Genomic DNA, 20,332 nt, shown 5'->3' on the forward strand with positions numbered 1-20,332 from the left:
CCAGACGGCGGAAAACAGGATTTCAGCGAAATAGTCGGAGAAATAAAAACACAAAGAATCCTGTGCTGCCATTGGTCAGAGACAACTCGAGAATGATAGTATGGTTATAGTGCAGAAGGAGGCCATTGGGCCATCGTGTCTGTGCTAGCTCTCTGTCCACCCCAGTCCCACTCCCACACCCCCCCCCCCCACTCCGTGCTCACCTTCAGTTCTGCTCCCTCGCCTGAGTTTGTTCCCGCTCTGGACGCTCGCCTCTGGGGTCCTCCAACTACTCTGAACGCTTCCTCTCCTCCGGACGCTCCCTCACCTCTGTACACCTCCTCATTTTCTTCCCACTCAGTGCTTTTCCCTCGCTCGGATTTCCCCTCGCTTGGCGCTGCCCCCTTGCTTGGTGCTTCTTCCCCTTGCCCAGTTTGCTCAGCGCCCTTCGCAGGGCAATCCTGCCATCCTGGGCACGAGGCTAGTGACCAGATGTTGGACTTTCTCTATGGCAACAATATCCTTCGGAAGATAAAGGGAGGAAAGCTGTACACAGTGCTCAGGTATGGTCTAACTAATGTTCTATACAATCGGAGCAAGACCTCACAATTCTGGTACTCAAATCCTTTTCCGATAAAGGCTAACATTCCATTTGCCTTCCTAAAAACTCACTGCATCTGCAGGTTAGCTTTCAATAACTTATGGACAAGGACATCCAGGTTCCTTAGAACATAGAACACTACAGCACAAACAGGCCCTTCAGCCCACAAGTTGTGCCAATCACATCCATCCCTACTAGGCCTATCTAGAACTCCCAATCCCATTAAATCCCATGTACTCATCCAGAAGTCTTTTAAAAGACCCCAGCAAGTTCGCCTCTACCACCACCGACGGCAGCCGATTCCACTCACTCACCCCCCTCTAAGTGAAAAACTTTCCCCTGACATCTCCTCTGTACCTGCTCCCCGGCACCTTAAACCTGTGTCCTCTCGTAGCGACCATTTCAGCCCTGGGAAATAGCCTCTGAGAATCCACCCTATCTATTCCTCTCAACATCTTATAAACCTCTATCAGGTCGCCTCTCAACCTTCGTCTCTCCAGGGAGAAGAGACCGATCTCCCTCAACCTATCTTCATAAGGCATGCCTCCCAATCCAGGCAACATCCTTGTAAATCTCCTCTGCACCCTCTCAATAGCTTCCACATCCTTCCTGTAGTGAGGCGACCAGAACTGTGCACAGTACTCCAAGTGGGGTCTGACAAGGGTCTTATAAAGTTGCAGCATTACCCCCCGACTCCTAAACTCAATCCCTCGATTAATGAAGGCCAGTACACCATACGCCTTCTTGACCACATCCTCCACCTGCGAGGCTAATGTAAGAGTCCTATGGACCCGGACCCCAAGGTCCTTCTGATCCTCTACACTGCTAAGAGTCCTGCCCTTGATATTGTATTCCTTCATCCCATTGGACCTGGCAAAATGGACCACTACACATTTATCCGCGTTGAAGTCCATCTGCCACTTCTCCGCCCGGTCTTGCATCCTATGTTTGCACATCCTGGAATCCTGACAGCGCAGAAGGAGGCTATTCGGCCCACTGAGTCTGCGCCGACTGCAATCCCACCCAGGCCCCCATGTCCATAACCCCACACATTTACCCTGCTAATCCCCCTGGCACTAGGGTCAATTTATCATGGCCAATCAATCTAACCTGCACATCTTCGGACTCTGGGAGGAAAGCGGAGCACCCGGAGGAAGCCCACGCAGACACGGGAAGGATGTACAAATTCCACACAGAGAGTCACCCCTGCCAGGAATCGAACCTGGATCCCTGGGCGCTATGAGGCAGCAGTGCTAACCACTGTCTACACCTACTAATTGTTACCATTCAGGAAATACGCAGCAGGTCTGGTCCTCCCACTAAAGTGGATTACCTCACATCTTTCCACATTATATCCCATCTGCCATGTTCTTGCCCACTCACTAAGTCTTCCTGGAGCTGCTTTACATCTTCCTCATAACCTACATTCCCACCTAGCTCGGTGTCATTCACAAACTTGGAATTATTACATTCCCCCGAATTATTGATGTCCAGGTGAGAGCAGCGACGCCGATTGGCTGTTTCAGGCAAGATTTGCATAGGCACAGTCACTGCTACCAGGAGGTGGTTTGGGGAGGAGCTGTTGTAAAGGGACAGTTAAACCCTGACAAAGGAACACTGTCTCCGAAAGCTTGTGGGTTTACTATCAAACAATCTGGTTGGACTTTAACCTGGTGTTGTGAGACTTCTTCCTGTGTTTACCCCAGTCCAATGCTGGCATCTTGATTTCATTAATCAGAACATTGAATACGGGAGTTGGGACGTCTTGTTGAAGTTGCACAACACATTCGTAAAGCTACACTTGGAATACTGTGTGCAATTCTGGTCACCCTATTATAGAAAGGATATTATTAAACTAGAAAGAGTGCAGAAAAGATTTACTAGGATGCTACCAGGACTCGATGGATTGAGTTATAAGGAGAGGCTGAATAGACTGGGACTTTTTTCTCTGGAGCGTAGGAGGCTGAGGGGTGATCTTATAGAGGTCTATAAAATAATGAGGGGCACAGATCACTAGATAGTCGATATCTTTTCCCAAAGGTAGGGGAGTCTAGAGGACATAGGTTTAAGGTGAGAGGGGATAAATACAAAAGAGTTCAGAGGGACAATTTTTTCACACAGAGGGTGCTGCGTGTCTGCAACAAGCTGCCAGAGATAGTAGTAGAGGCGGGTACAATTTTGCCTTTTTAAAGGCATATAGGCAGTTACATGGGTAAGACGGGTAGAACGAGGGATATGGGCCAAACGCAGGCAATTGGGATTAGATTACGGGTTAACAAAAAGGGGCAGCATGGGCAAGTTGGGCCAAAAGGCCTGTTTCCAGGCTGTAAACCTCTATGATTCTACACATTGTGAACAGCTGGGGTCAAAGTACCATTCCTGTGCAGTAGCCCAATCGCCTGCCAATGTGAGAATGAGCCATTCATACCTGCTCTGTTTTCTGCCTGTTTGCCAACCCTCAATTTCTGCCAGTATATTGTCTCTATGTTTTAATGGTGTTAGTTGCTTTTCCCAGTCCTTTGTGGACCTTGTTTATCTTAGTTAATGGTAGATTAGTAGCAGGATGGCGTAGTGATAATACCACTGGGCTAGAATTCAGTTTGATGACATATTGCCCCTGACAAGAACCAAATTTTCCCTTAAAGAGCAAGAAAGGAGAACAAAATTCAGTTGAAACCCCAAACCTAACCCCAATTGAACACCAAACCTTACCCCCCTTCAAACCCCAAACCTCACCCCAATTGAACCCCAAACCTTACCCGAATCCAAACCCCAATCCAAACCCCAAACCTCACCCCCAATCCAAACCCCAATCCAACCCCCAAACCTCACCCCAATCCAAACCCCAATCCAAACCCCAAACCTCACCCCCAATCCAACTCCCAAACCTCACCCCAATCCAAACCCCAAACCTCACCCCAATCCAAACCCCAAACCTCACCCCAATCCAACCCCCAAACCTCACCCCCAATCCAAACCCCAATCCAAACCCCAAACCTCACCCCAATCCAAACCCCAATCCAACCCCAAACCTCACCCCAATCCAAACCCCAATCCAACCCCCAAACCTCACCCCCAATCCAAACCCCAATCCAAACCCCAAACCTCACCCCCAATCCAACCCCCAAACCTCATGCCCAATCCAAACCCCAATCCAAACCCCAAACCTCATCCCCAATCCAAACCCCAAACCTCACCCCCAATCCAACCCCCAAACCTCATCCCCAATCCAAACCCCAATCCAAACCCCAAACCTCACCCCCAATCCAAACCCCAATCCAAACCCCAAACCTCACCCCCAATCCAAACCCCAATCCAAACCCCAAACCTCATCCCCAATCCAAACCCCAAACCTCACCCCCAATCCAAACCCCAAACCTCACCCCCAATCCAAACCCCAATCCAAACCCCAAACCTCACCCCCAATCCAAACCCCAAGCCAAACCCCAAACCTCACCCCCAATCCAAACCCCAATCCAAACCCCAAACCACACCCCAATCCAACTCCCATTCCAAACCCCAAACTTCACCCCAATCCAACCCCAAACCTCACCCCAATCCAAACCCCAAACCTCACCCCAATCCAAACCCCAAACCTCACCCCAATCCAACGCCAAACCTTACCCCATTCCAAACCCCAAAGCTCACCCCAATCCAAACCCCAAACCTAACCCCAATTCAAACCCCAAACCTTACCCGAATCCAAACCCCAATCCAAACCCCAAACTTCACTCCAATCCAAACCCCAAACCTCATCCCCAATCCAAACCCCAAACCTCACCCCAATTCAACCCCAAACCTCACCCCAATTCAACCCCAAACCTCACCCCAATCCAACCCCCAATCCAAACCCCAAACCTCACCCCAATCCAACCCCCAATCCAAACCCCAAGCCTCACCCCAATCCAACCCCCAATCCAAACCCCAAACCTCACCCCAATTTAACCCCAAACCTCACCCCAATCCAACCCCCAATCCAAACCCCAAACCTCACCCCCAATTCAACCCCCAATCCAAACCCCAAACCTAACCCCAATTCAAACCCCAAACCTCACCCCAATCCAACCCCCAAACCTCGCCCCCAATTCAACCCCAAACCTCACCCCAATCCAACCCCCAATCCAAACCCCAAACCTCACCCCAATCCAACCCCCAATCCAAACCCCAAACCTCACCCCCAATTCAACCCCCAATCCAAACCCCAAACCTAACCCCAATTCAAACCCCAAACCTCACCCCAATCCAACCCCCAAACCTCGCCCCCAATTCAACCCCAAACCTCACCCCAATCCAACCCCCAATCCAAACCCCAAACCTCACCCCAATCCAACCCCCAATCCAAACCCCAAACCTCACCCCAATCCAACCCCCAATCCAAACCCCAAACCTCACCCCAATCCAACCCCCAATCCAAACCCCAAACCTCACCCCAATCCAACCCCCAATCCAAACCCCAAACCTCACCCCAATCCAACCCCCAATCCAAACCCCAAACCTCACCCCAATGGAGCAGCAAATAAAACACACGCAACTGGTGACAAAGACCAAACTTCACCCTATTTCTCACTTCCTACATTTGGCCAGTCTGGTCTGGACAGTTTTCATGTGGTGATATTTTACAGACTGTGCAGGAGTTTACAGTGCCGTGCGATGCTTATTGTGGGCACTTTGATTCCCAAGAAGGGAGGCAGTTTGCGAGTTCTCAGGGAAGGTTAACAGAATCTGTCAGCATGCTGGCACATGCCCAGTGTTGACAATTTGGAATTTCAAAGCTTGGCCCATGTTGGATGAAGCATAAACTGCTGTAAATACTTGGCAACTGTACGTTTCTCCAAGTAGAAATCTGCCATGTTAGATTATGGACTAATTAGGCAACAATGAAAAGTATGTAGTTACCGGAGGTTTAACACACTGGGGATCACTAGCAGGAGGTGAGGAAGAGTATCAGAGTGAATTGTGATGTGCTAAAATGTAAACAGCTGAACACATTTCATTCCTGCACGGCTGAGGCACTGGGGAAGAATTTTCCAGCGTATTTTTCATTTTACTGATACTTTTCCTTTTGTGTTTCCCAGGAGATTTTGTGACTACAGATTGGTGGTCAAGGGTCAGAGGTTTTTAGTCAGAATGTTCCAGCATACTTGAGCTTTGGTATCTCCACTCACATTGTCTGCACCTTTAAGACTTGATTAGCTGTAAAGATGCGCATTTTAATCAGTATTCTGTAAACTGGGTGTGTGTCTTTATATGCCCTGTTTGTGATCAGAGCTCCCCACTCACCTGATGAAGGAGCAGAGGCCCAAAAGCTAGTGGATTTTGCTACCAAATAAACCTGTTGGACTTTAACCTGGTGTTGAGAGATTTCTTACCAAGCTTTGGTGGGTCAGCGGATCAACTCTAGTCCATTAATTTCATTGAATCCCTGCAGTTCAGAAAGAGGCCATTCGGCCCTGCACCAACAACAATCCCACCCAGGACCTATCACCGCTTCCCCGTGCATTTACCCTGCTAGTCCCCCTGACACTAAGGGGCAATTTAGCATGGCCAATCAACCTGACCCGCATATCTTTGGATTGTGGGGGGGGAAACTGGAGCACTCAGAGGAAACCCACACAGATACATATCTCCAACAAGAGGGAATCTACCAGTCACCCTTGATGTTCAATTGCATTATCATCATGGAACCTCTTGCGGGCAAAGTTCTGGGGATTAGCATTGACCAGAAACCAAAGTGTACAAACCTTGTAAATACTATGGCTCAGGACAATACAAGGCATTGGATTCTAGAACCAGAGAACCATAGAATCCGTATAGTGCAGAAGAAAGCCATTCAGCCTATCATAAGCTCCTATGTATTATGGACTTAGGTCTTACCTTAGTGCAACTTCTAATACAATCAGGTTGATTATTCATTTCCTTATTCATACAACAGTGGGCGTTCTGTCCCTCGGTCTCCATCCTGATGGAGTTATTGAAGTTCTCTACACCTTATGAAGTGCGTATTGCTGAGAAAATGATCTGACAGTGTCAGATTGCTCACCGCAGTTACTCAATTACTTTCCAGCTTGTGAAGGTAGTGGTGAGGTGAGGCCACAACTGGAGTATTGTGCACAGCTCTGGTCACCGCACTACAGGAGGGACGTAATTACTCTGGCAACAGTGCAGAGGGGGTGTACAGGAAGGGCTAGGAAAGTGTAGGTTGGGATTATTTTCCTCGGAACAAAGGCTGAGGGGTGATGGGGGGGTACAAAATTACGAGGGTAAGAGATAGAGTGGACAGGATAAAACTGTTTCCCTTAGTGGGGAACTCTAGAGCCAGAGGACAGGGATGTGGCAGAAGGTATGGAAGGAACATGAGGAAGAACCTTTTTTTATTAAACGCAGCAGTTGGTGGGTCTGGAATTAGCTGCCCGGGTTGGTGGCAAAGGCAGAGATGTTAAACTCTTAAAATAATACCTGGATCTGCACTTTAAGTGCTGTAAGCTACAGGGCATTGGGCCAAGTGCTGGGAAGTGGGAGTTGAAAGGGCACCTGGGCATCCTTGGGCTGTCAAGGGCAAGATGGGTCAAATGGTTTCATTCTTTTCTGTGGTTCTAACTGATACACCTATATATGTTACAGGGGAATGTTTAAAAGTTTAAAACTCTGTTAGAGTCACCATGTCTATTTATTAGAGAAGAGGTGTGAAAAGATCCAACTAGATCTTTTATTGAGAGGAATAGATAGGGTGGATTCTCGGAGGCTATTTCCCAGGGCTGAAATGGTCGCTACGAGAGGACACAGGTTTAAGGTGCTGGGGAGCAGGTACACAGGAGATGTCAGGGGTAAGTTTTTCACTCAGAGGGTGGTGAGTGAGTGGAATCGGCTGCTGTCGGTGGTGGTAGAGGCGAACTTGCTGGGGTCTTTTAAAAGACTTCTGGGTGAGCACATGGGATTTAATGGGATTGGGAGTTACAGATAGTTCTATGGATTGGTAGGTATGGATATGATCGGCGCAACTTGTGGGCCGAAGGGCCTGTTTGTGCTGTAGTGTTCTATGTTCTAGATCCACTGCAACGTTCCAGTGAAGCTCAACACAAACTGGAGGAAAAGCATCTCATCTTCCAGCTCGGCACTATACAGACTTCCAATCTCAACATCAAATTCAACAATTTCAGATGACTAGCTCTACCCTACCTCAACCCTTTGTTTTCGTTTTATTTATTTTTAACTGTTCTCTATCTTTTGTTTCTTGGTTGTCTTTCTTTACTTTTCTTTCCCCCCAGTCTTTGCCCCTATTTTATCCCCTCTTCCTTACATTTTCTCCCCCTTTTGCTTCCCTTTTCTCTCAATTTTACTTCTGTCCCACCCATCTCCCTCCTTCTCCACATCTCCATCTGTCAAAGCTTACCCTCTAATTTCAGCTTCTCTGCGGTTTGGCCACTCACATTTTCTATCCTCTCTATGGGCTGCCATTAGCAGCACTTTCTTCATGTGTGGGACATGGGCGTTGCTGGCTGGGCCAACATTTATTGCCCAACTCTAATTACTCGAGGGCAGCTAAGAGTCAACCGCATTGCTGTGGCTCTGGAGTCACATGTAGGCCAGACCGGGTAAGGACGGCAGATTTCCTTCCCTAAAGGACATTAGTGAACCGGGTGGGTTTTTGGTTTCATGGTCATCAGTAGATTCTTAATTCCAGACATTTTCATTGAATTCAAATTCTATCAGCTGCCAAGCTGGAATTCGAACCCAGGTCCCCAGAACATTAGCTGAGTTTCTGGATGAATAGCCTTGTGATAATACCACTAGACCATCGCCTTTCATCTTGTTTTTGTGACTATGACTAATCTTTCATTCCCTCACCCTACAGTATAAATATCTCCACTTTCTAAGCCTTTTAGCTTTGACAAAGGATCATTTGCACTCTCCTTACAGACGCTGCCAGACCTGCTGAGATTTTCCAGCATTTTCTCTTTTGGTTTCAGATTCCAGCACCCGCGGTAATTTGCTTTGATCGACTGGTTAACTGGTTTGAGTCGAGCTAAAGTTTTACAGCGCAAGAAAAGAGGCCCTTTGACCCAGTAAGCACCTATTGTGGTGGCACAGTGGGTTAGCACTGATGCCTCACAGTGCCAGGGACCCGGGTTCAATTCCGGCCTTGGATCTCTGTTTATGTGGAGTTTGCATGTTCTCCCCATATCTGTGCGGGTTTCCTCCGGGTATTCCGGTTTCCTCTCAAGGTCCAAAGATGTGCAGGTTAGGTTGATTGTCCATGCTAAATTGTTTCTTAATGTCCCAAGATGTGTGGGTTAGGGGTATTATTAGTGTAAATGCGTGGGGTTACAGTGATAGAGTGGGGGGGGGGGCCCTGGGAAAGTTACCCTGTCAGAAAGTTGGTGCAGATTCAATGGGCTGAATGGCCTCTTCCTGCACTGTAGGGATTCTATAAGTGAGTGCAACTTTATAAGACCCTTGTCAGACCCCACTTGGAGTACTGTGCGCAGTTCTGGTCGCCTCACTACAGGAAGGATGTGGAAGCTATTGAAAAGGTGCAGAGGAGATTTACAAGGATGTTGCCTGGATTGGAAGGCATGCCTTATGAGGATAGGTTGAGGGAGCTGGGACTCTTCTCCCTGGAGAGATGAAGGTTGAGAGGCGACCTGATAGAGGTTTATAAAATGTTGAGAGGTATAAGAACATAAGAACATAAGAAATAGGAGCAGGAGTAGGCCATCTAGCCCTTCGAGCCTGCCCCGCCATTCAATAAGATCATGGCTGATCTGTCGTGGCTCAGTTCCACTTTCCCGCCCTCTCCCCATAACCCTTAATCCCCTCTCTTATCAAAAACCCATCAACCCGCGTCTTAAAAATATTTAGTGAGGCAGCCTCCACCACTTCAACGGGCAGAGAATTCCAGAGATTCACCACCCTTTGAGTGAAGAAGTTCTTCCTCAACTCCGTTCTAAACCGCTCCCCCTTTTATCTTGAGGCTGTGCCCCCTAGTCCTACTGTCCTTTCTGAGCGGGAAGAGTCTCTCCACCTCTTTCTCGGAGGCTATTTCCCAGGGCTGGAATGGTCGCTACGAGAGGACACAGGTTTAAGGTGCTGGGGAGCAGGTACAGAGGAGATGTTAGGGGCAAGTTCTTCACTCAGAGGGTGGTGAGTGAGTGGAATCGGCTGCTGTCGGTGGTGGTAGAGGCGAACTCGCTGGGGTCTTTTAAAAGACTTCTGGATGAGTACATGGGATTTAGTGGGATTGGAAGTTACAGATAGTTCGATGGCTTGGTAGGTATGGATGTGATCGGCGCAACTTGTGGGCCGAAGGGCCTGTTTGTGCTGTAGTGTTCTATGTGAGGCTGACCTCTTGGAGTATGAGCTCCCTGATTGAGGTAATGATTGCCTGCCCAACAGGGAGTCTCACCAATATACATATTGTCAGGTCGACTGATACTCCGGGTTCTGACTTTGCACCTGAGGCACTCCAGGGGTTGAATAGAGTTTGTAAATAAAGGGAATCTGGAGAAGGGCCACTGGCTTTGGAGGAGTTATTTCAGTCTCTTTAAAACAATCAACTTTGAGTAACTCATCACTGACTAATCCACTGGATCGGTGGAATTCGCTACCCTAAAGTACAGTGGATGTTGGGACAGTGAGTAAATTTATAGAAGGGTTAGACAGATTATTAATGGGTTGAATGGGGACAAGGAGCATATCAGCCATGGTCGAATGGTGGAACAGGTCCGATGGGCCCCTCCCATTCTGCTCCTGTGTCTTATGAAGTTGTGACAGTCTCAAAGCAGCAAGTCCCTACTGAGTCTGAAATATATTTTCCTCATTTTTATAGAAATCTTGTCTTAGTGCAACCATTTCACCCTTTATGTTCCAGCTCTTTCTTGGATCACCATGTATCTCCTGCACTCAGTTAAAACCAGAATCGAGTGAATTGTCCATGGTACCAATATTACTTTGGTGTTTATACAATGCGTGTCCGCCCAAAGTAACAATTTCAATGTCAGCCTTTTCCCCGTTGTCTGTACATTAATTCTTTCATGATCTGGGGTTTCCACCCATCCATTGACTCTGTCTACACTTCCTGTTGCCTCAGCAAAGCAGCCAGCATAATTAAGGACCCCTCACGCCTTGGACATTCTCTCTTCCACCTTCTTCCGTCGGGAAAAAGATACAAAAGTCTGAGGTCACATACCAACCAACTCAAGAACAGCTTCTTCCCTGATGCTGTCAGACTTTTGAATGGACCAACCTCGCATTAAGTTGATCTTTCTCTACACCCTAGCTATGACTGTAACATGGGCGGCACAGTAGCACAGTGGTTAGCACTGCTGCTTCACAACTCCAGGGTCCTGGGTTCGATTCACGGCTCAGGTCACTGTCTGTGTGGAGTTTGCACATTCTCCTCGTGTCTGCGTGGGTTTCCTCCCACAGTCCAAAGATGTGCAGGTTAGGTTGATTGGCCATGCTAAGAAATTGCCCCTGAAGTATCCAGGGATGTGTAGATTAGTGGGTATAATATGTAGGGTTATGGGGGTAGGGTCTGGGTGGGATTGTGTTCGGTGCAGACTCGATGGGCCGAAGGGCCTCTTTCTGCCCTGTAGGGTTCTACGATTCTATGATGACTACATTCTGCACTCTCTCCTTTCCTTCTCTATGAATGGTATGCTTTGTCTGTGTCGTGCGCAATAGACAATACTTGTTTAAGGTTTACTTAGATAGACACATGAGCGAAATAGGGATGGAGGGTTATCGGAGACTGTTTGAAATAAGGTTCAGAGCCTCGGGACGTTCCTGGAAATCTAATGTCACATGTGTTGATGTTTTTCTCTTTTACTCCACAGGTGCGTCGGTCCACCTTGTTGTCTAATGAGGGGCATGCACACGGTGGGTCGTGCGTGGGCTGCTCTTGGATGTTTCGAGTACTTTGCGTCGTTTGTGTACGCTTAAACTGGACCAGCAGATGGGGACCACAACAGCTCAGTGACTATCACTGTTTGCTGTGCAGATACATGGATTTGGGCCAGTGTCTGTGGGAGTTTGCGCATTCTCCCCGTGCTTGCGTGGGTTTCCTCCGGGTGCTCCAGTTTCCCACACCCCAAAGATGTGCTCTTAGGCTGATTGGTGTAACAAATTGTCCCTAAATTAGTCTCCCCTTAATCTGGTTTCCAATGGGGGCACCATAAGCATAGACATGGGTCAAGGGTAGAGGAGGAAAAACACATTGTTAAGATGGTGGCGCGGGCTCGTTGGGCCGAAGGGCCTGTTTCCCGTGCTGCGTTGTTCTTTGTACTTTTCACTGTACGCTAATACACGTGACAGTAATAAACCAAAACCAAGGAACAGAATTCAGCCAGTTAAAGGGATCGTACCTTGGATTTTGACCTGGTTTGCTTTGCATTCTGGGCAGCGTAAGAGACGAAACTCTTCGGTTTGATGCATCGAATAATCTGTGCTGGCAACAAAGATGACATCACCGGCCTTCCAAGTCCTGGCATCACCCAGCAGCTCGAGAATGCTGCTATTAACGTGCGTATCTATGGTAACGGTCACCTTGGGCCGCACTGGAAGAGGAGAAGTGAATGTTTGAGTGTGCGAGTATGAAATCGCGTCCCCTGCCAAGCTTTCAATCTCGTTAAAGCAGAACCATGAGCGGCCTTATACACAGCAGCTGTTACCGAGCTGTAAAAATCAAAGAGAAAACAACTTCAGCTATTCCTTTTTGCATACTTTGAATGTTTTGCTTGGTGCTTTTCCCTTTGTTCAAAGGTCGTACAATGTATTTAATTGCCCTTATTTTAAAAGAAATGCAATAAAAGTGATAGATGGTGTAATCTTATAAACAGGCGGTTTTGCGTAAAGCGAGCTCAGCAACCAGAACGGCAAACAAGTAAAAAATCATCCAATCCCAGCGCACTCGTGATGAAGACTCTTTATCACTTCTCAATTACTTAGTGAAATACACTCCTCGGTCAGCCCAAAACCTGTGGATCTTCCACTGCGAAGGACTTTCCTCGACCCAGTGTTGCAGACTGGTACATTCCGAGGTCCAGGACTATGTGCTGAGGGACGCGCTCAAGCTTGGGGCAGCCACCACCAAGACACAGTGGGGAGAGAGGCCACTGTGTAAGGCCTTTCAGCCCATGTACACCAAGGGGAGAGGGATAGTTCTCTCAGTGGTTCCACTGGTCAGTGCAACATCGAGGGCCGAAGGGCCTGTACTGTGCTGTAATGTTCTATGAATTGTAAACTGGGCAACACGACAGCTCAGTGACTATCACTGATTGCTGTGCAGATACATGGATTCTATGAATTGTAAGCTGGACCAGCAGATGGGCACCATGACAGCTCAGTGACTATCACTGCAGATACATGGATTTGGGCCGGTGTCTGTGGGAGTTTGCACATTCTCCCCGTGCTTGCGTGGGTTTCCTCCGGGTGCTCTGGTTTCCTCCCACACCCCAAAGATGTGCTCTTAGGCTGATTGGTGGAACAAATTGTCCCTAAATTATTCTCCCCTCAATCTAGTTTCCAATGGGGGTACCATAAGCGTAGACATGGGTCAAGGGTGGAGGAGGAAAAACACATTGTTAAGATGGCGGCGCGGGCTCGTTGGGCCTGTTTCCCGTGCTGTGTTGTTCTTTGTTTGTTCTAGAACACCTCAGGTAATCATATTGAATGTATAATGTGAATATTACATATATCACTATTAGGAGGAGGCACCTCAGACTGCACCTTGTTCTAACTTTTTGCACCATTTGTAATGACCATTTTGAAACCTTTCTTTGACTGCACCTCAGAGTGCAACATGATGTATGCAGAGAATCTGAATATTGCGGCACTTTTGTTAAACGGTCATTTTGAAATGCTCGCCGTGTTCATCACAGAATCCTTACAGTGCAGAAGGAAGCCATTCGGCCCATCAAGTCTGCACAGACAATCCCACCAAGACCCTATCCCATTTATTTACCCTGCTAGTAACACGCTTCCAGATTCATAGAAAAGGCCCTTCGGCCCATTGAGTCTGCATTGATAGTATCTACCACTAAAGGGACACTAATCCCACTTCCTTGCACTTGTCCCCTATCCTTGAACATTACGATATTTCAGGTGCTCATCCAAATATTTTTTCAAGGTTTCCAGCCTCAGCCACCTTCTGAGATACTTTACAAATAAAGTATATTTTTGCAAGAAAAGAGTTAACTAATCCTTCCCCAATATCGATGGTAACTAACTCATTAACTAACCGCGTACCCAATATAAATGGCTCTCAATTTATCTACAAAATGCGCATAGATTGGGACAAGGTTGGGTACCATAACTCATAATAACTGCTAATCCCCAGCAGCACGTCTCATCCAGTACTCAGTGCAGACTCAATGGCCTCCTCCTGCCCTGTAGGAATTCTATGATTCCTCATGGAAATCCTCATCTGATTGGACTTGAACCCAGAGCAGAGGTGACAGGACTCACTGCTTCCTATCCAAAGATGTGCAGGTTGGGTGCATTGGCCATGCTCAATTGCCCCCGGATCGGTAGAGGGATTAGCGGGGTAAATATGTGGGGTTACAGGGATAGGGCCCAAGTAGGATTGCTGTCAGACAGGCCGAATGGCCTCCTTCTGTACTGTAAGGTTTCTATGATTCTTTTCTATGTCTCTATTCTTTGCATGTGGAGATGCTGGCATTGGACTGGGGTAAACACAATAAGAAGTCTCACCACACCAGGTTAAAGTCCAACAGGTTTATTTGGTAGCAAAAGCCACTAGTGGGCGGCACGGTAGCACAGTGGTTAGCGCTGCTGCTACACAGCTCCAGGGTCCTGGGTTCGATTCCCGGCTCGGGTCACTGTCTGTGTGGAGTTTGCACATTCTCCTCGTGTCTGTGTGGGTTTCCTCCCACAGTCTAAAGATGTGTGGGTTAGGTTGATTGGCCATGCTAAGAAATTGCCCCTTAGTGTCCAGGGATGTGTAGGTTAGAGGGATTAGTGGGTGGGATATGGAGGTAGGGCCTGGGTGGGATTGTGTTCGGTGCAGACTCGATGGGCCGAAGGGCCTCTTTCTGCACTGTAGGGTTCTATGTTCTCTGTCTCTGACCTAAAACTAGTGGCTTTTGCTCCCAAATAAACCTGTTGGACTTTAACCTGGTGTTGTGAGACTTCTTACTCTACTCTTCGTAATCAGTACATGGGGAACGCACTGGGGCAACATGATATGGAAGGAATAGCAATACGAAGGGTAGGTTAGAGATGTAATAGCAGAAAGGTTTCAGCTCCTCTGTTGCCTATCAATCGATATTTTCACTGGGTCTTTTGAATGTCATTCAATAGAGGTTTATTTTCTGAGGTCTAGTGCTTTTCACCCAACAGTAATTGAGTAGATAATAGGGTGTGGTGTTCCTGAAGGGCTCTTTAATGCACATCTCATTCAGACTGGGGATATAGTGCGATAACATTTTTACATTTAACCATCTCTAGCCACCGGGCACAACATTGGACACAAGAGCAGGACTAGGTCATCCAACTCCTTCAGCACATTCTACCATTCACTAAGATCACTCCACTTTCCTGATTGTCGCCCTTGGTCCTGGCCTTGAGCCACCACTGTCCCCGGAGCCGAGAATGCCAAACACTTACAAGGCTCCAGGAGAACACATTCCTCCTCGTCTCCATCTTATTTGGAAGATGCTTCATTTTGAAATTATGCCTCCTAGTTCCAGATTCCCACACGAAGGGGAAACATCCCCCTCAGCGTCTAACTTGTCAAGCCCCCACAGAATCTTCCACATTCCAGTAAGATCATCTCTCATTCGTCTAAACTCCAATGAGTAAAGGCCTAATCTTTCCACAGGGGACAACCCTTCCATCCCAGGAAACAGCCTATTGAACCTGCTCTGAACTGTCTCAATGCAAGAATGTCCAACCTTAAAGTAAGGAGATCTGGGTTCAATTCCGGCCTTGGGCTAGATAGGGTGGAGGTAGAGAGATTCTTCCCACTCAGAAAGGACAGTAGGACTAGAGGGCACAGCCTCAAGATAAGGGGGGATGTTTAGAACGGAGTTGAGGAGGAACTTCTTCACTCAAAGGGTGGTGAATCTCTGGAATTCTCTGCCCGTTGAAGTGGTGGAGGCTACCTCGCTAAATATATTTAAGTCATGGGTAGATAGATTTCTGATAGACAAGGGAATTAAGGGTTATGGGGAGAAAGCGGGAAAGTGGAACTGATCCACTTCAGATCAGCCATGATCTTATTGAATGGCGGGGCAGACTCGAGGGGCTAGATGGCCTACTCCTGCTCCTATTTCTTATGTGGCGTTTGCATGTTCTCCCCTTGTCTGCGTGGGTTCTCTCCGGATGTTCCGGTTTCCTCCCACACTCCAAAGATGCGTAGCTTAGGTGGATCGAACAATTGCCCCTTAGTGTCCAAAAATGGGTAGCTTAGGGGGGATCGGTGGGGTAAAAACGTGGGGCATGGGGCGTGGGTAAAATGCTCTGTCGGAGAGTTGGGGCAGGCTGGTGGGCTGGTAGGCTGATACCGGAGTTGAGGGGGTTGAGCTATGAGGAGACGCTGAATAAACTAGGCTTGTACTCGTTAGAGTTTAGAAGAATGAGGGGAGATCTCATTGAGACGTATAAGATGATGAATGGGATGGATAGAATAGAGGTGGAGAGACTCTTCCCGCTCAGAAAGGACAGTAGGACTAGGGGGCACAGCCTCAAGATAAAGGGGGGCGGTTTAGAACGGAGTTGAGGAGGAACTTCTTCACTCAAAGGGTGGTGAATCTCTGGAATTCTCTGCCCGTTGAAGTGGTGGAGGCTGCCTCGCTAAATATAAGAAACGGGTTGATGGGCTTTTGATAAGCGAGGGGATTAAGGGTTATGGGGAGAGGGCGGGAATGTGGAACTGAGCCACGACAGATCAGCCACGATCTTATTGAATGGAGGGGAAGGCTCGAAGGGCTAGATGGCCGACTCCTGCTCCTATTTCTTATGTTCTTAAATGGCCTCTTTCTGCACTTTGTGATTCTAAACATTTCCAGCGTTTCCCCATTACTTAATGACTCAGAAATTGTGGCGAGCGAGTGAATATATAAAGGCTCTATTAAATTTAGCACTGAGGTGAGTTTAATATGAGTATGCAGAGTGCATTTCTCACAATAATGACCAAGCCCAGGTTATGACTGTTATTTATTTCGGGAATAATTATCAGTGACAAGAAATACTTAGAACAGACCTGGTTTCCCGCAAAGGAAACGAACTTTGTAGTCATGGCAGATTCCATTAGCCTGGTCCTTATTCCGACACACAAAACCATAGTCTTGATCGTGCATATAGAACACTTCTGCTGTTCGACTGGCTGGGATTCCATCCACAGTGACAACCTGAAGCATAAACAGCACATTAATAAACACATTACTGCCGGAATTCTGCAGATAAACTCCCAGTCTCTCATCGGCAATGGGGCTGAATTCTGTAACTGGCCATCGCTTCTTCTGGATCCCTGCCAATCTTATATTAAGAAGTCTCACACAACACCAGGTTGAAATCCAACAGGTTTATTTGGAATCACGAGCTTTCGGAGTGCTGCTCCTTCCTCAGGTGAGTGGGGAGCCTGATGAAGAGGCAGCGCTCCGAAAGCTTGTGATTCCAAATAAACCTGTTGGGCTTTAACCTGGTGTTGTGAACTGTGCCCACCCCAGTCCCAATACCAGTATCTCCACATCACGGCTCCAATCTTACATTAAAGTTAGAGTGTGGGAAGTGACTTTACCCAATGATTACACTCAATAAAAATCCCAACATTTAGCAAACTGGTCTCAACACGGAAATGTTAATCTTACCAGTGGACAAGGGGGGAGACTGGTGTCAAAGTAATGAGGGACAAGGGAGAAAAATGATTTCTTTGACTTCAGTAAACCATATTGTGAGGCTGGAAGGATGCATTGTACCCACCGGAGACTGTTTAAATCTCCCACGCGACTTACCCAGTGTGGAATAGCCCTGTCACAATTTGAACCCAGTCCAATGAACAGACAGAAGGGGCAACAGCTCAAAGCTGGCCAGGTCTGTTGTAATAAATGATGTCAAGTCCAGATGATGCTGGCGTCGGGCTAGGGTGGGCACTCACAGTGCAGAAGGAGCCGATCCGGCCCATCGAGCCTACACAGACCACAATGCCACCCAGGCCCTATCCCCATAACCCCATGCATTTACCCTAGCTAGTCTCCCCTGACACTAGGGGGAAATTCAGCATGGCCAATCCACCGAACCACTCAGATACAGGGAGAACGTGCAGGATCTGAACCGGGAGTCGAACCCGGGTCCCTGGCGCTGTGAGGCAGTGGTGCTAACCCACTGTGCCACCGTGCCACCCCAAATTCACCATTCCGTTCAATTCATGTAAATTGAACCTAGCATGAGTGATCAAAATACCTGTATATCGATTGGAGTCACAGAGCACTAAGGGTTTATCTGTGCGTCATAGGATCCCTACAGTGTAAGAGAGGCCATTAGACCCATCGATTCTGCACTGACTCTCTGACAGATCATCGTACCCAGGCCTGAACCCCTGTCCTATTCCCATAACCCCACACGCTTCCTCTGGCCAATCCATCTAACCCGCACATCTTTGGACCGTGGGAGGAAACCGGAGCACCCGGAGGAAACCCACGCAGACACGGGGAGAATGTGCAGATCCCACACGGGCAGATACCCCGAGGCTGGAATTGAACCCGGGTCCCTGGCGCTGTGAGGTAGCAGTGCTAACCCACTGTGCCGTCCAACATCGATCGGACTGACAGAGTACGATCCTCAGGGTTTACCTGTATATCGATCGGGCTTTCACAGATCTTTCCAGGAAAGGCGACCCTCAGATCCGACAATTTCTCCCAGTCCCCCGATCCTCGCTCATCGTCTCGGTTGAACCAATCAGTCCACTCCACATCTGCGGATAAGTAACGCGGAAATATTGCAGGCGGTTACAGAGGGCTGGGCAGTGGAATGGCACAGTGGGTGAACAATTAGGCATAAAGTGCTGAACAGCAAACTGTTGAGATGGTTTCTGTTCTAAGAATCTCTGTCCTTGGCGCAAGGATTTGTAATTGACCTGTTATATTTACAGAGTTACTGAGATGCTCCCACTGGTGTCCAATGTGGTCAATACCACCAACTTTGGCTCAACCAGACCCGAGCTGATAGTTTAGCGAAAAACTGGAGCTAAAGTGATGTGAGTCTGAAGTGACACCCTGCGCCACCATCAAGAAACAAGCAGCGTCACCCCAATATGGGGAGACCATATCGCTAGACTATTAATCCAGAGATCCAACTAGCGTTCCTGCACTTGGGTGGGATTTGAATTCAATAAAATATATCTAGAATTAAGAATCTACTGATGACCATGAAACCATTGTCCCAAAAACCCATCTAGTTTATTATTATAGAACAGTGCAGAAGGAGGCCATTTGGCCCATCAAGTCTGCACCGACCACAATCCCATCCAGGCTTCATTCCCATAACTCCATGCATTTACCCTAGCTAGTCCCACCTCACACTAAGGGGCAATTGAGCGTGGCCAATCCATCTAACCCGCACACCTTTGGACTGTGGGAAGAAACCGGAGCACCCGGAGGCAACCCACGCAGACACGGGGAGAATGTGCAAACTCCGCGCAGACAGGCCGGGAATCGAACCGGGTCCCTGGCGCTGTGAGGCAGCAGCGCTAACCGCTGTGCCGCCCAATTAATTAATTATTAATGTCCTTTAGGGAAGGGAATTTGCCGTGTTCACCCAGCCTGGCCTACGCAGAGTGGCCTCCACTATCCTCGAGCAGCGAGGGATGGGTAATGAGTGCTGACCAGCCAGCGACACCTGTGCCCAGCGAATTAATAAACAAAAATATATATTTCTAGCTAAGCCTCCTAGCTACTGGAGTGAGTGTCAGCCCTGCAGGTTCACAGTTTAGCGTGTTACTTCCTAGCAGTTAATTGCCGTAATCCCCTCCGTATCAGCTGCAGAAGTCACTAATCAGGCCAAGGACTGAATGCCAATGTGGTGGAAAAGCAGAACATGTTAACACTTCCAGTTGCTGAGGCAGCAAGTGCAGTTATTTGGAGAGGAAACGATGCCTCAGGTTTTGCAATGTGTTTTGCATTGTCAGAGAACATTAAGCTGAATGGCACTGAGTTAAATGTGCGTCCGTGGAGTTTTAAGCCCCATCATTGTGAGTGCAAGTCAGCAGTTTCTTTTTAATCCGGGATTTTGCTTTGAGTCAAGGAATAGTCAGAGGCTGCCTTCTTCAAACACAACCAGCATTTAACACGAGCTCTTTACCATCTCAGTCTCCAAATCCAACTCACAACGTCGACTCCTACATACCCGTACAGAGGAATTGGGAATGACTCGATCTGTTTGTGAGATAGGAAGAGGAGGAGGCCATTCAGCCCCTCAATCTCATTCTGTCAATGCATTAGATCACAGATGATCTTTCCCTCAGCTCCGTATCCCTCGATCCCCTCAGACAACAAGACTTTCTCAGTCTGATCTTTGGAAATTGAACTGATCCAGAAGCCCCGATTTTCTGGGAAGGGGTTTCCTCTGTTGAGAGAAACTGCTTCCTGAATTCACTCTGCAGTAGCCTAACTTTAATCTCCCACTTAAAACAGTGGAAATACATCCATTCCAACTGTTAACGAGAGGGATCAGTTGAGTAAGAGGGAGTGATCAGTCGATAGTCAGAGATTCCAGGATCACAGGGAGATCCTGGGA

The 20,332-nt window shown here is 47.9% G+C and overlaps 1 protein-coding gene across 1 annotated transcript in view; it reads right to left on the reverse strand.

The window, feature by feature from the left end:
• Positions 1–20,332, reverse strand: part of cemip (cell migration inducing hyaluronidase 1) — a 252,790-nt gene that overhangs the window by 95,035 nt on the left and 137,423 nt on the right. The window contains exons 9-11 of the mRNA XM_080214375.1: positions 18,391–18,512; positions 16,803–16,950; positions 11,944–12,135 (exon numbers count right to left, since the gene is read on the reverse strand). Of these exons, the coding sequence (XP_080070501.1) occupies positions 11,944–12,135; positions 16,803–16,950; positions 18,391–18,512 (462 nt within the window). The remainder of the gene's footprint in view (positions 1–11,943; positions 12,136–16,802; positions 16,951–18,390; positions 18,513–20,332) is intronic.

The sequence above is a fragment of the Carcharhinus amblyrhynchos genome, chromosome 28, assembly GCF_965287045.1.
Source record: "Carcharhinus amblyrhynchos chromosome 28, sCarAmb.v2.hapA, whole genome shotgun sequence".
Lineage (NCBI taxonomy): Eukaryota > Metazoa > Chordata > Chondrichthyes > Carcharhiniformes > Carcharhinidae > Carcharhinus > Carcharhinus amblyrhynchos.